The 13,498-nt window shown below is 50.6% G+C and overlaps 4 protein-coding genes across 4 annotated transcripts; 2 read left to right on the plus strand and 2 right to left on the minus strand.

Moving 5' to 3' along the window:
• Positions 1–149: 149 nt before the first annotated feature.
• Positions 150–2,729, minus strand: CI109_103069 (uncharacterized protein; the record flags this gene model as incomplete). Its single annotated transcript, XM_032001457.1, has 2 exons — positions 150–2,655; positions 2,707–2,729. The coding sequence occupies 2 exons, from the start codon at positions 2,727–2,729 to the stop codon at positions 150–152; spliced, it is 2,529 nt and encodes an 842-aa protein (XP_031864347.1).
• Positions 2,730–2,986: 257 nt separating this feature from the next.
• On the minus strand, positions 2,987–5,578 carry CI109_103070 (uncharacterized protein; the record flags this gene model as incomplete). Its single annotated transcript, XM_032001458.1, has 5 exons — positions 2,987–4,059; positions 4,110–4,401; positions 4,468–4,815; positions 4,881–5,034; positions 5,085–5,578. The coding sequence occupies 5 exons, from the start codon at positions 5,576–5,578 to the stop codon at positions 2,987–2,989; spliced, it is 2,361 nt and encodes a 786-aa protein (XP_031864348.1).
• A 344-nt stretch (positions 5,579–5,922) lies between these two features.
• CI109_103071 (methionine-tRNA ligase) lies at positions 5,923–8,928 on the plus strand (the record flags this gene model as incomplete). The annotated part of the gene is made up of 15 exons (XM_032001459.1): positions 5,923–5,993; positions 6,059–6,108; positions 6,177–6,213; positions 6,270–6,333; positions 6,387–6,428; positions 6,477–6,547; positions 6,605–6,661; positions 6,721–6,862; positions 6,922–7,279; positions 7,338–7,345; positions 7,415–7,526; positions 7,580–7,666; positions 7,717–7,765; positions 7,817–7,982; positions 8,041–8,928. 15 exons carry the CDS (start codon positions 5,923–5,925, stop codon positions 8,926–8,928), a joined length of 2,202 nt encoding a protein of 733 aa, XP_031864349.1.
• A 540-nt stretch (positions 8,929–9,468) lies between these two features.
• On the plus strand, positions 9,469–13,239 carry CI109_103072 (uncharacterized protein; the record flags this gene model as incomplete). Its single annotated transcript, XM_032001460.1, has 10 exons — positions 9,469–9,507; positions 9,643–9,816; positions 9,890–9,911; positions 9,992–10,168; positions 10,234–10,277; positions 10,333–10,411; positions 10,474–12,287; positions 12,346–12,806; positions 12,873–13,149; positions 13,228–13,239. 10 exons carry the CDS (start codon positions 9,469–9,471, stop codon positions 13,237–13,239), a joined length of 3,099 nt encoding a protein of 1,032 aa, XP_031864350.1.
• Between the last annotated feature and the right edge of the window lie 259 nt (positions 13,240–13,498).

Below are 13,498 nucleotides of genomic sequence, written 5' to 3' on the forward strand. Positions count from 1 at the left end.
GTATGGAGGAAAGTGGAGGAATGACGATCATCTACCACCTCGCAACAACAATGCGGACATCTCCGCTTGGCACATCCTATCATAACGTTAAACAGCAGGGTACAGGTCTGGTATGTAGTGCATGTTATTTGGTACATCAACTGGCCCTTCTACGCCGTGAAGTTCTCCCTCCTCTCCACCCACTCCCTCCTGTACGCCGCTACATCCTCCTCGGTCGGTACCACCTTCCTCCTCCCTCCTTCCTCTACACCGTCACCCAACCACTCTTCCAACCATCTCCTCATCACTTCCTCATCTCTCACCAGTGCAGCTTCCCCATGCTCGCCCCAGCCTTTAATCCACCGTCTCGGTCCTTCCGCTTCACATATGTAAGTCAGGGCGATCTGTAGACTCGTCCAAGTCGGTCGGATAGAGAGCGACTTCATCCATGCTAAAACGATGGGGATCTCGTCGTGGCGACTGAAGTATCCCAATAGGGAGATGTACCGCTGTAACGTGCTCGCTGTGGGGACGATGTGCGTATATCGAGCATTCGATTCTGGCAATCGAATAGACCGAGTTGTCGTCTGCAACGACACATCGTCTACGATGTCACTACCGCTTCCGCCGAAGAAGGATGATATGCTATCGAAAGCGCCATGATGAGCTGCCTCTAAAGGCGACTTGATCTCCCTCAAATGGGGCCAATTGCCCAACATGACTTGACGGACAATCCTCCTCGCTCTTTGCCATGGCTTCTCGCCTGGGAACTCGTGTCTCCACGCATATCTCGGTGGATCAAGCAAGACTGCCGTCGGACCTTTTGCGAAACCTAACGAGTCGTACGCATCGTACTTGCCATCAGATTGATCTTCCGCTTCATCGCTCTTTGACGACCTGCGTTTCAACCTAAACTCGTCCGCCATCTGTCGAAGTCGAATCATGAAAAGATCGTTGGGTTTCTCCTCTTCTTTATTAATGACGCAAAATCGAGCGATGTCGAGGAGAAGATTGAGAGATATGTCATCAAGGTGGACCCCATATCGAGGTAGTGCTGCAGTCCAAAGCCGAAACGCGATGCTAGGTCTGCCCTCAGTTCGACACATGTTGAGCAAGATGTTGATATTCTGAGCATCTAGCTTGATCGAGTTTGGACCAATCGACGTTTCCGGAAGCTCGGGCATCCAAGGTCGATGTGCCCAAGTATCGACCAATGCGACAGCCGCATCGAGATTGGTAACGTTGTGACAGACTTCAGTAGCGACACCCAGTGTCACCCGATCGACGAAGACACCTTGGAGATTCGGTGGAGCATCCCGTTCCCTTTGGACCAAATCACGCCATATATCCCATGCCTCGGCCCCCTGCCCACGCTTCGCGAGTCCATACATGACAGGAGTAAGGGTATGTCCAACAAGAGCGGGACCCGGAATGTTTTCGGCCATCTCGAGCAGAGACTCAGCATTGATGCTGTGGTCACGAGAAGAACGGGCTAGTAGTATCGACCAAGCGTACCGTTGCAGTGCGTCAGGTCGCCCTAAGGATTGATCGGGTGCAATGTCGGAAGGAAGCATATATTGATCGAAAGAGCCGAGTATATCATCCCATGTATGACCGGTTCGTGCGAGGATCAGCTCTCCAACGGAGGTAGCGAGAGTCTTCACTCGCGCTCGCTTCCTCCGTGCAACTGGGTTTACTCCATCCGCTTCCATTGCCAAGCTCGAATTTGATTTCTCCATGGAGGCTGCGCTGGTACCGTTCTCATCTCGTATTCGCTGAATGGCATGTTCCTTCCTATTCTCATACCTCCGCGCGGCATCTAAATCGCCCTCTTCCAACGCTGACAGCATACATTGCTGCCACTGCGAAGGTCGCAGCTCTATCCCTTCCTGATACACATATTTGAGTAAAACCCCTCGCAGTTCTGGGGATAGATATGGTCGAGTGAACAAGCGATCAAGGAGCGAGCGGGAGATTTGTGGTCGAGTTTGTTGATTGGATGATGAAGGGAGTCGTCGAAGTGTCTCGATGAGATGTTGTGCGATCTTTGTGACTTCTTTTCGTACAGGAAGAGGTAGCGAGTCGGTCTCCTTCCGACGACCATTTTGTGCAAAATGTCGCAGATGCGAGATGAGTTTATCGTACCATTTGCATACCAGCTCGGCATCCTGGACCGCTTCACTATCCATCTCCCGCTCCACCCTGTTTAAGAACAGCTCAACCACACTTGGTAATACAGCTAACATCTTATGTTGACCAATATGCTTGACGAGGTATTTAAATATCCGCCGACTATCGTCCATCTCGCTGGTATTTAAGGCGGAAACGATAGAGGGCATAAGATGGATGAGAGAAGGGGAATCCGAAGGGCGTTGTAGGACTTGGAGGACATAGTGAGGAGGTACAAGCTCGTTTGCAAGGTCGATAGATGTGAGGAGGGTTCTGATGTCAGATGATGGGTCGGAGAGCAGGTCTGACAGAGTGGAAGAAGTCGAGGTCTGATTGGAAAGGATAGGGCGGGCTGATGTAGTGATGGGTCGGTAGGATATTCCGGAAGACAAGATATGAGCCGAGTTCATAAGGTGTCTCTTCCCGCATGATAATGATACCACGGAGGTAATACGAGGGTGGGCCTGAGGTGGAGGTGGACGGGAGGTCCATCCAAGGCCAACAGACCTAAAGCAGCTATGAGCAAGTCTGTATCATCTCCATTTGCTGCGAGCTTACCTGGGAAGTGTTGGCCGCTTCATACTCTTCCAGTGACTTCCATGGTGGCGAAGTTGATGTGATGAAGCTGCCTTATGATAATAGCTGACAATTCTTGTGAAGGAAAAAGTTAAGACGAGAAGGGATTGACGAGTGAATCGAATGCAACAACCGTTGGGTGGCAACTGGTGGAGTTCGCCGCCATAGTGGAAGTAGTGGCTGATCACAGTCTCAGATATTGCATGCAACTACCAATATTGCAACTTGTAGCTTCATCAAGATATGCATGCATATGCACGTATCACTGTCCCTTCCGCATGATGTTCTTCCTAAACCTTCTCCTCTCGCCCGCGACCACCTCGACGCCACTAACATCCAAGAAAGGCACTTCATCCCACCCATTTCCTGCCATCCCTTCTTCCGAAACTCCGCCACTTCGCCAATCCAGCATCCCAGGAGTTGGTAGTTCTATAGCGCCATTCTTCACAATCACTGAACATCTTGCCAATTTTGACGGAGGAAGGGGAGTTATCAGATGAATGATCTCAGGAGTGACCGCTCGAACAAGGGCTAAGCCCAGGAAGTTCACTGATTCCAACGGTGGGAGCGGACGACCTTGACTGTACAACTTTTGGTCCTCTTCGTCGGGAACGTCCAGGACTTCGTGAAGAGCGACGATGGCTCCGTTAAGCGCGACTGGCAGATCCTCCTCTACCACACCATCACTACCTTCGCCAATGAAGTGAACTCGATTTATCGCCTTGCCTAAACCGTATTCGACTTCCCAAGGTGGCGAAGCTAGAAGGGGGGCAGAAAAGTCCCATCGAACCGATGAAGTGAAACTCGTTGGTGTGGAGGCGATATCGCCATTCTCAAGATGCTCTGCCGTCTGACTGACTAGGGATGAGTGGAAGTAAGTTATCGTCGAGAGCACTCGAAGATCGGCTGGCGTGTATCGTGCTTGCAGTGGCGATATAGGAGCTGTCTCCAAGGTGAATGTTTTCGTCGCAGTAGACGGAAGTGCGAGATTAGAGCCCCAGGTGGGCGATTGTGTCCAACCGGGACCTTGGTAGTTGTTCTCATCCTCTTGGACCGCTGACTCGAAAGCGTAGAGTTGTGAAGGCTCGGCAACCGCTTCGATCTCCCTCAACAAATCCTCACCGAGTCCCTTGACCCAACCTTGAGTATTGATGATAAGCGGGATGACACTCCCGATCTTCTCGTCATCCGCTTCTCCAGTGAGTTGCACATTGTATCGGTAGTGCTCAATCAACTGTCGAATGGCGGCAATATACTCATCCGGACACGTGAGTGGAGTGAAAGTTCCGAGGTAGTGCGCTCTCACGGGGACGGCGGGATGGGTAAACGGTGGACCTATTGGCAAGATTAGCGACTTCGCATCTGAATGCAGAGGAAGAACGTACCAAAGACAGGTCGATCCAGAACCCAGAGCCCGACAACACCTCCACAACCAAATTCGCCCTGACCCAAATCACACTCTAGCCAAGCTACCTTCTCGTAACGGTTGAGCAGAGAATTGAGTAAGGCTCTGGCGAAAGTCGATTTTCCACTTCGTTTTGGGCCTTTGACCAGTGCCACGAGAGGGTTTTGAAGTTCCTCCATCTCAGGCTCAAAAGTTTTGTGATCACTCAACGCTTCTGACCACGTTGGGGGGGTGACATACGGGTAAACAGGTGTCGAGATAGAGCCGATAATCTAAACGCAGGCAACTATGTCAATCATGGAAACTGTGACATCGATGGTATTTGAAGCGAAGCTCACTGGATGGACACCTTTCAGACCCCAAGGGCCTTCTTCTTCGAGCCACACACGCGCGAATTCCGGCACAGCTCCATACCTCATGTCTTCCAAACCACTCCGCAGTTCCTGAAGCAAAAAGACTGCCGAGCCTCGTTGGAATGTCGACGGCAGTTTCAGCTTTGACAGGTATTTTGACGACGGTGCGTTGCCCTTCTTCGACTTTTCTAGCGGTTTGATTACAGGCAGAGGGTGAGAAGTGGGGGCGAAGACGGGATGAGCTTCATTCGATGCTGATGTCAGTGTCGTCGAGAAGAGTTGGATTGTTCCGGACAGCGGAGTCAGGAGGAAACGTCCGGCCATCATGAGACTCTATGTAAGCTTTCGCATCAGCACACAAACATCTGAAGCGATAAGATCAGCATGGCTGTACCCACCTCGTCCTTGACAAGGCTGATCAATACGCCTGGACCTGGTCGCCCGACTAGACCAGCAGCGTTCAAGGCCTCTTCGGCGTAGTATATTAAATTGACGCCTTGAGTAGGATTGTATTTCGATGTGCTTTCTATCGATGTAGTCTGTGTGGTAGACCTGCAAAACGCATCAGCGAAGACGTATAAAACGAAAAAGGCTTCTCTCACCTGCCTCTCAATCTCGACGGTCCAGGAGTAGAATCTGCAGCCGGCGTAGTTGGCAAAGACCACTGCACCCTGCCCTCATCCACCTCATCTCTCGCTTCATCATATATGTCTTCCACAGGGACATCCGCATCGCTATCCCCGACCGAGGAGTCTACTGCATCCTCCTCTTCCTCCGATTCGTCGACAGGAGCACTGGGCGAAAATCGTCTTTGCTTCTTTGCAGAAGTGCTCAGAGCCGGGCGAGCAGGTGCAGGTTCTTTGGCGAAGTATCGAGATTTTGGGGAAGGTTTGGCCGTCTTTCGTCTTTTGGGTGAAGGTGGGGCTGATGCTGAGCTGAGAGAATCGGCTTCGTCCTCACTTGCTGTAAGTTCGTCCTCTTCAACGCTGGGGGAAGGTGAAGCCGCAACAGTAGGCCTTGCAGATGGAGTCGTCGGCACTTGAGATACCTGGGGTGCAGCGGCGGCGGCAGCTCGTCTTGCAGCGAGGGCAGACATGGTGAAGCTTGTCTGGGTCAAGCAGATCTATATCGGTCCCGAACAGAGCCCAATGTATATAAAAAACGAGAGCTGTTCAGAAAATCTCGAGAGTAAATAATCTTTTGAAACGGGGCACCACGACGGGATCAAATGGCCAACCTACAGAAGCAGTGATGTGGAATTTGGCTGAAATAACGTGCTTTGGCTCCGACTCGCACTGACCACTGCTGCATCTCTCCACTCTACCTTTTCTGTTATCTTCGTTCAACATTATCAAGCGATCACCTATCACGACTCCCACTTGCTTCTCTACCATACTGTCGACCGAAGTAGAGTCAAGCACTGCTAGAGAACTACCCGACATGAGCAATCAGAACCTTCGAAAGGCCGACGGCCTGCTGAGGGTGATACATGACACTTCGAAGGGACCAGTGTGAGTTGCTGTCAAAGCGTGCAGCGTTGAAGGGAGGAGCGACAAGGGCTGAGATGATATTGTAGTCTCCCGAAAGATGGCCAGAGAAACGTGCTGATCACCTCTGCTTTGCCTTGTGAGCTCAAGTTCTGTCCCTACCTTGAGATGAAACGCAGAGCTCACCATCGATACCTCAATTTCTAGACGTGAACAACGTTCCTCATCTTGGTAACATCATTGGGTGAGCCACTGCAGATTTCGCGGGGGTGTGCTAAGCTGACAAGGTCCACGACATAGATCCACACTTTCAGCCGATGTCTTCGCCAGATATTCCAGAACCCTCAACGTTCCAACTCTTTATGTAAGCGAGAACCATGTAATGAACTCAATAGCCAGAACTGACAACTTCTTCAGGTCTGTGGTACCGACGAATACGGTACGGCTACGGAGACCAAAGTGAGTCACACCAAATCAGCTTGTGGATCTCGCTGACGCTCGACTTAGGCTTTGGAAGAGGGAGTCACGCCTTTAGAACTCTGCACAAAGTTCTGGAAATTGCACACCGAAATCTACGAGTAAGTCAGCCGTGATATCTGTCAAGTAATCTCGCTTACAATATGCTTCTCGGACAGGTGGTTCGAGATTGGCTTCGACAAGTGGGGCAGAACCTCTACCCCCGAGCATACCAAGTAAGCTTGCGAGTTTTATGCGTACGTCACGGCACAAAAGCTGACGTTGTGCATTTCAGAATCACTCAGGAAGTCTACACGAAGCTGCATGAGAATGGACTGTTCCGACTGGAAACTGCCGACCAGACTTACTGCGAGGACGACAAGCTATTCCTTGCCGACCGATTCGTCGAGGGTACATGTCCTCAATGCGGTTACGATGTGAGTCCCACCCTACCTGCCAAGATGAACACAATGATTACGGGCTGATTTTGGTTCAGGACGCCCGAGGCGACCAATGTGACAAATGCTCTCTCACCTTCTCCTCTCCCACTGCTCTCCTTAACCCTCGATGCAAGCGAAATAAGAATCACACTGTTTCCGTGCGACCTTCCACTCACGCTTGTGTCCGATTAGATTTACTCCAGCCTCGACTGGAAGAATGGATGCAGAAAGCCAGAGTGAAGGGTAGATGGGGAACCAACGCCGTCATTACTGAAAAGGGCGAGATCGTTGAGCCTAGGATGTTGGGTGAGGGTTTGAGACCGAGTGCGGTTACTAGGGATTTGAAGTGGGGTGTGGAAGTGCCCAAGGTCGGAAACGAGGAGGAGGACAAGGCCATGGAAGGCAAGGTCATCTGTAAGTTGGACTATGACGTTCACCAGATTTCAAACTGACGAGGTGTTCATTTTCGCAGATGTCTGGGTACGTGCATTTGTCACAAAGGAGGGACAGAGCGTAAAGACATACTAACTTAGACTTTCAACATTGCAGTTTGACGCACCTATAGGTTACCCTTCGATCACTGCTACTTACACGGATCAGTGGGAGAAATGGTGGAAGAACCCGGACAATGTCGAATTGTATCAATTCATGGGCAAAGATAGTGAGTCCTCGTTGATGCAGACATTGGCTAGGTCTGCTGACACTTCCCATCAGATGTCTACTTCCATACCGTCCTGTTCCCCGCTATGTTGATCGGTACTGGCGAGGAGTGGACCATGTTGCACAACATTTCTAGTACCCGTGAGTGCATGTTTCTTCCCATGCGGGGTCTGCTCCTGATAAATATATAGAGTATCTGAACTACGAGGACACCAAGTTCAGCAAGAGCAGAAATGTTGGGTAAGTTGGCCCAACCCGAGGAAATGTAAACATGATCTGACACTTTTTCAGTGTGTTCGGCAACAACGCTCAGCAGACCGGTCAACCACCTTCCGTTTGGCGATATTACTTGCTCTCTCAACGACCGGAAACGAGTGACTCGTCATTCTTGTGGTCCAAGTTCATCGCTGCTAACAACAACGAGCTTTTGGCTAACTTGGGTAACTTCGTGAACCGAGTGAGCTTTAACGATCCTGGGTGCCGTAGCGCGCTATGCTGACAAGTCTCTGATCCAGGTCATCAAATTCGTCAACGCCAAGTACGAGTCCAAGGTTCCTGGACCGGAAGGAATCGCTGGTGGCGAGGTGGTACCGGACGCGTCCTCTTCCACACCTGGTGCACAGCTCGACGCCGACTTTGTGAACGACATCAATACTCGATTGGGCGAATACAGAGAACAGATGGACGACACCAAGCTTCGAAGCGGTCTTGCTACTGCTATGTCTCTGTCTGCCCGAGGTAACCAATATCTGCAGGACAATTCACTTGACAACGCGCTCTTCGCCAACCAGCCCGAGAGATGTGCTCAAGTTCTTCTCAACGCTATCAACCTCATCTACATTCTCAGTGTCGTGTTCCACCCGTTCATGCCTACGACCGAAGGCGGTATCCTTCGACAGCTCAACGCTCCCTCTCGAAGCTTGCCCACCAAATTCTCCATCGACATCCTTCCAGGTCATGTTCTTGGCAAGGCCGAATACCTGTTCAAGAAGATTGACAACGTTAATGGAGAGCAGGAGAAGAAGTGGCAGAAACAATTCGGTGGTGACTCCGTCGTTGCCGACCAAGTCACCCCTGCTGGACCTGGCGGACACCCCGAGGGAGGAGCTGTTCCCAAGGCTGCGGATGTTCTCGCTGCGGAGAACAAGAAGGCGCAACATGAGGCTCGAAAATTGCAGATCGCCAAGGACAAGAAGGCAGCACAAGCTGCGGCTGAGAAGAACAAGACCCCCGAAGAACGAGAGCTCGAGGTCAAGGTCGAGGCTCAAGGCAAGCTTGTAGCTTCGATCAAGAAGGGGACAGCGGAAGGCGATGCCGACAAGGAGCTCGCTGTGGCCAAGTCATTGAAGGCAGAGTTGGCGGATTTGAGGAAGAAGCTCAAGGAGACTTCCATCTCCCAATAAGCGGACGAAAAACATGATTGAAACGCATTTCATTTCAGGGTATATAGGTAGAGGGGTAGGGTGTACAAATATAGTAGAGAGAATACAATGCCATGCTAAAGAATACAACACCGGCTGTCGTCTGCTTCTGCGCACTGGTCCGTGGAGTCCCCCTCCTTTGTCAGACTAGTGGCGTGATACTCAGAAGAGTGATGTAATCCTTTGTGGGAGCTTCTCCTGTGTATGAATTGGAGGGAGTGGACTGAGTGTTCGTGGTCGACAGTTCACTCATATTGATCTTGAATCTACTATCCCCATGCCAGTCATCGGTTGCAATCACTAGTTGTTGTTTGTATCTACTTCGCATTGTACGTTGGACCTTTTTCCGACGGACATTTTTATCTTTGAACGCGTCTGTCCACCAACGCGGAACATTGATTCGAGAAATAACACTTACTTCGTTCTCTACTCCTACCTTCAAACACTTCTCTTTCAACTTATCGCTGAAAACGATCCTTCAAGTTTGGCTGACCTCCCCACAAGGGTGTGAAGGTAGCCAACATGGCGCCTCTCAGGACTATCAAGAACATCCTCATGGAGGTGAGCTTTTCATTCCATATCGTCCACCTCCACTTCATCCTCAACCTTCACCCCCCCACCCCCCCCTCCTGGTCGATACGACCCAATACACATGTTGCGAGTGCATGAGCTGATAGTTATAATTACATTGGATAGCTGAGGAAAGTATGTCAACATCCATACATCTCAGCTCCGGAATTGGAGAGTCTTGATATACCAGAGGAAGAACAACAAAAGCAGTTGATCAACGCCAGTGGGAAATTAATGTTCCTCAAATTGTTATTACCGAAATTGAAGCAGAGAGGACACAGAGTGCTGCTTTTCAGTCAAGTGAGCTGCCAGTGGCTCTTTCCATGTGTAAGAGAGACAATTAGCTGACATGACTTGGTGTCCACCCTTGTAGTTCAAGATCGCTCTAGATAGAAGTGAGCTATATACTTGCTGTCAGGTGGAAAGACTTGAGCTGACGGGAGGTTTTGGTTTTCCTTCCCCTACCTCCTTGCAGTCGAAGACTTCCTCTACGGTGAAGGGATCAACTTCCTCAGACTAGACGGTGATATTCAACAAGCTCAACGGCAAAAGTCAATGGACCTCTTCAATGCTCCGAATTCGGAATACGATGTGTTCCTCCTCACGACAAGAGCTGGCGGTGTGGGGATTAATCTCGCTACGGCTGATACGGGTCAGAGATAGCTCTCTCAGCTATACGGAAAGTTTGCAGAGTAGCTGACGTGACACGGTTTACAGTGATATTGTATGATCCCGATTTTAACCCACATCAGGATCTCCAGGTGAGCGCAGAACCACTCAATTGCTCAGAGGACGGCGCTGATATCATCTGGTCAGGCTATCGCGAGAAGTCATCGATATGGACAGAAGAAGAAGGTCCTGGTGTTCAGGCTCATGATCAAGGGGTCCGTCGAGGGTGGGTATCAATTTTCAACAGCCTGTCGAGCTCAGAGCTGATTGTTTACACGAACGCTACAGAGAACATTATCAACAAGGGGAAGAAGAAGATGGTCCTTGATCACTTGGTAGTTCAGCAAATGGACAAGGAGAATGAAGAAGGGGAAATTGACGATTTGCTGCTCAGAGGCGCCGAAGCAGTATACGGATCGGACGGCGGTATCAACGCCCCGGACATCACGTACAGCTCGAAAAACGTGGACGAACTCATCGACAAGGTCGAAGCGGAAGCAGAAGCAGAAGCAAAAGCTCTCGAGGAGAGGGAGAAAGCCAAGGAGAGGGGAGAGTCCGAAGCTGGACCGTCAAGACAGTCGATGCAATTCGGTTTCGCCAAGATCTGGGAAGCAGATCAGAACCAACTACGAGAAGCTGAAGAAGAAGGAGCGGAAGAAGTGGAGACAGTCGAGACGAATTGGCAAGAGATCTTTGACAACATGCAAAAGGAACGGCAAGCGAGACTGACAAAAGATATGGAGGCAGAGAGACAGACGAGGAGGATACGTAAAGCGATGGAGAACCCATATGCGGTAGCACTGGTAGACGACTCGCCGGGTAGGAAAAAGAGGAGGTCTGCGCATTGGAAAGGCAAAGGCAAAGCTGTGGATGGAGGAGGTTCGTCATCCGATGCCGACTTTGCGATCAATCCAGACGAACAAAGTGACGACGACGACGATATCGCTTCTTTCACTTCTGTACCCGAAGCTCTTAGTGGCTTGGTGACCGACAACGACGGTAATGCAGTGACAAGAGGACTGGTTGGACCACAAAAGATGCGCAGAAAGGAAAGGCAATTATGGGAGCAGGCGCAAGCACAAGCTCAGGCGAGAATAGCAGTCGCAAATGGTGAAGTACCAGTCGCATCGGGCTCAGGTACACAACCCGACCGCGTTTCAACCAGCACGACGGTTCCTAAGCCGAAGAAAAAGGAGACGCCAGAAGAGAGAGCCGCTCGAAAAGCTGTAGAGAAACCTCCTCGCGCTGCTCAACGACGCGAAGTAGCTGAATTGGAGCGAGTCTTTGCGGAAATGGATAGGATTCGTCGTGAGACAGCAGGTCATTCACACAATCTGGCTCTTCCACAAGACGATCGATTGGTCGGAGCTCAAAACATCATCAGCTGGTTATATCAGATGCTGCAGGAGCTGGGCATGCAGAATCAAATCACCACATGGGCGAAGATGGCACTGCTCGAACTTCCCGTCGGAGAAAGGGTAGGATACTACAGCCAACTCGCCACAATGGTCGATAATCGCTTGATCAAACAATGGCAGGAAGCGTATTTTTCACGTCCAGACCAATGTGTCAGTGTGATTAGATTATTCAAGGCTGGCGTGTCGGTCATACCGGATCGACCGACCGTGCCGCCGATGCCGAAGAAGGTCGGAATCGAGAGAAATGGAGAAGGAGGGGTTTATGCGCAGCCGAATGGGGTTCCATCGGCACAAAGCCACAATCCGGTTGTCACTCAGCCTTCGACGCAACTCCAAGCGAACCACACATTCGGTGCGCCGCCCCCCGTCGCCGCGGTCAATACAGTTGCGCCGCCTGTCTTCGCGTTGTCACAACCGCCTCCGCATACCCATCCCGCGCAAATCAATCGTGCACCGAGACCGTCCTCTCAACTTGCCAACCCTGCAAGTCGCGTCCCAAACGGTCATACATCAAGCTCCAGCCACCAGCAGCTGCTGACGGGTCTCATGGACGTCGCAGACGAGACCTGCGAACATTGTAATGGGGGACACCCTCTGCGAGATTGCGACAGATTGCCGTCGGTCGCAGATATCGATATGTGGGAGCAAGCGATCTTACACAACAACGAGCCAGAGCGACAAAAGGTGAGTGTTTACAAATCGTGGTACAATCGAGTTCACCGAGCTGATTGGAAGATGATAGAGAGACGCCCTTTCCATGTTGAATCGACTGCGATTCTTGAATGTGAAAGCGGGAAGGGCGGTTCACACAGCGAGGCAAGCGGTTGCTGGCCCGTCAGCAAATAGTAACGAAGCTCCCGCCCCTGGTGGCTCGCGACCGATTCAGCAAGTCTCGAGCAACGGCAATGCCAGTCAAGCTAAAACACCTTTGAGAGCAAATGGTCATGCGAATGGTCACTCTCACGCTCCTACTCCCGGTACACGAGAAGCCGCCATCGTGATCGATGATGACGACGAGAATACATTTCATAAAAATGGGACCGCTTCTCAGACCAATGGACATACTTCGAGTCAGACAGCTGCTGTCACAACGAAGAGCAAGAAGGCGCATCCGATACATGGATGTGCGATATGTCAAAGCCCCAACGACCACAATGCTATTCAATGTCCCGTAGTCCAGGCTGGACCGGATAGTATGGCCAAGTGAGTTGTTGCACTTGCTTACAGGTGGTAAGAATCACTCAACTGACGGTTCCATCTGATGTACAGTGCTCTTGCTCGACTTGGACCTGATCACCCTTTATACTCCGTTGTCCACGCACTATGGCTCAAACAAAGCCACCAACCTCAACCACAACAAATCCCACTCTGTCCATTCTGCGAGACTCGTTGTGGGAGAGATATCAAGTCATGTGTTGAAGCACATGGAGGTCGGAAGTTGTTGAAGAATAAGATTAGGACGTTGCAGTCTCATATCGAGGGTAAGGTGGAAGGGTGGGAGAGGATGAAATTGATGAGTGAGGAGTTGTATGCGATTTATCTGATGGTGAGTCGCTGTGACTCAGATAGGTCTCAAGGAAAGTTTCAGAGGCTGATGGACGCTCCTTGCCCTTAATCAATGTAGTGGCCTAAGTAATGGCTATACCGAGAAACACCAGCGAGAATCAGGAAGTAGTGACACGACCAGTTGACGACGGTAAAAGAACGATGAACGATGTATAAGACACCCTTAATGATAGAGACACCTTACATCCAGCATAGCATAGCATATTTCCTCTTACGTGGATTATCATCCGAAACAATCATGTTGTATATGTATAACCCATCCTTCCGTTCATGTTCAAAGTCTAACATGAGTGAAAGAATTACTTTTTGTGCATATGTAGGGTAAATAA

This window comes from Kwoniella shandongensis, chromosome 5 (assembly GCF_008629635.2).
Source record: "Kwoniella shandongensis chromosome 5, complete sequence".
NCBI lineage: Eukaryota > Fungi > Basidiomycota > Tremellomycetes > Tremellales > Cryptococcaceae > Kwoniella > Kwoniella shandongensis.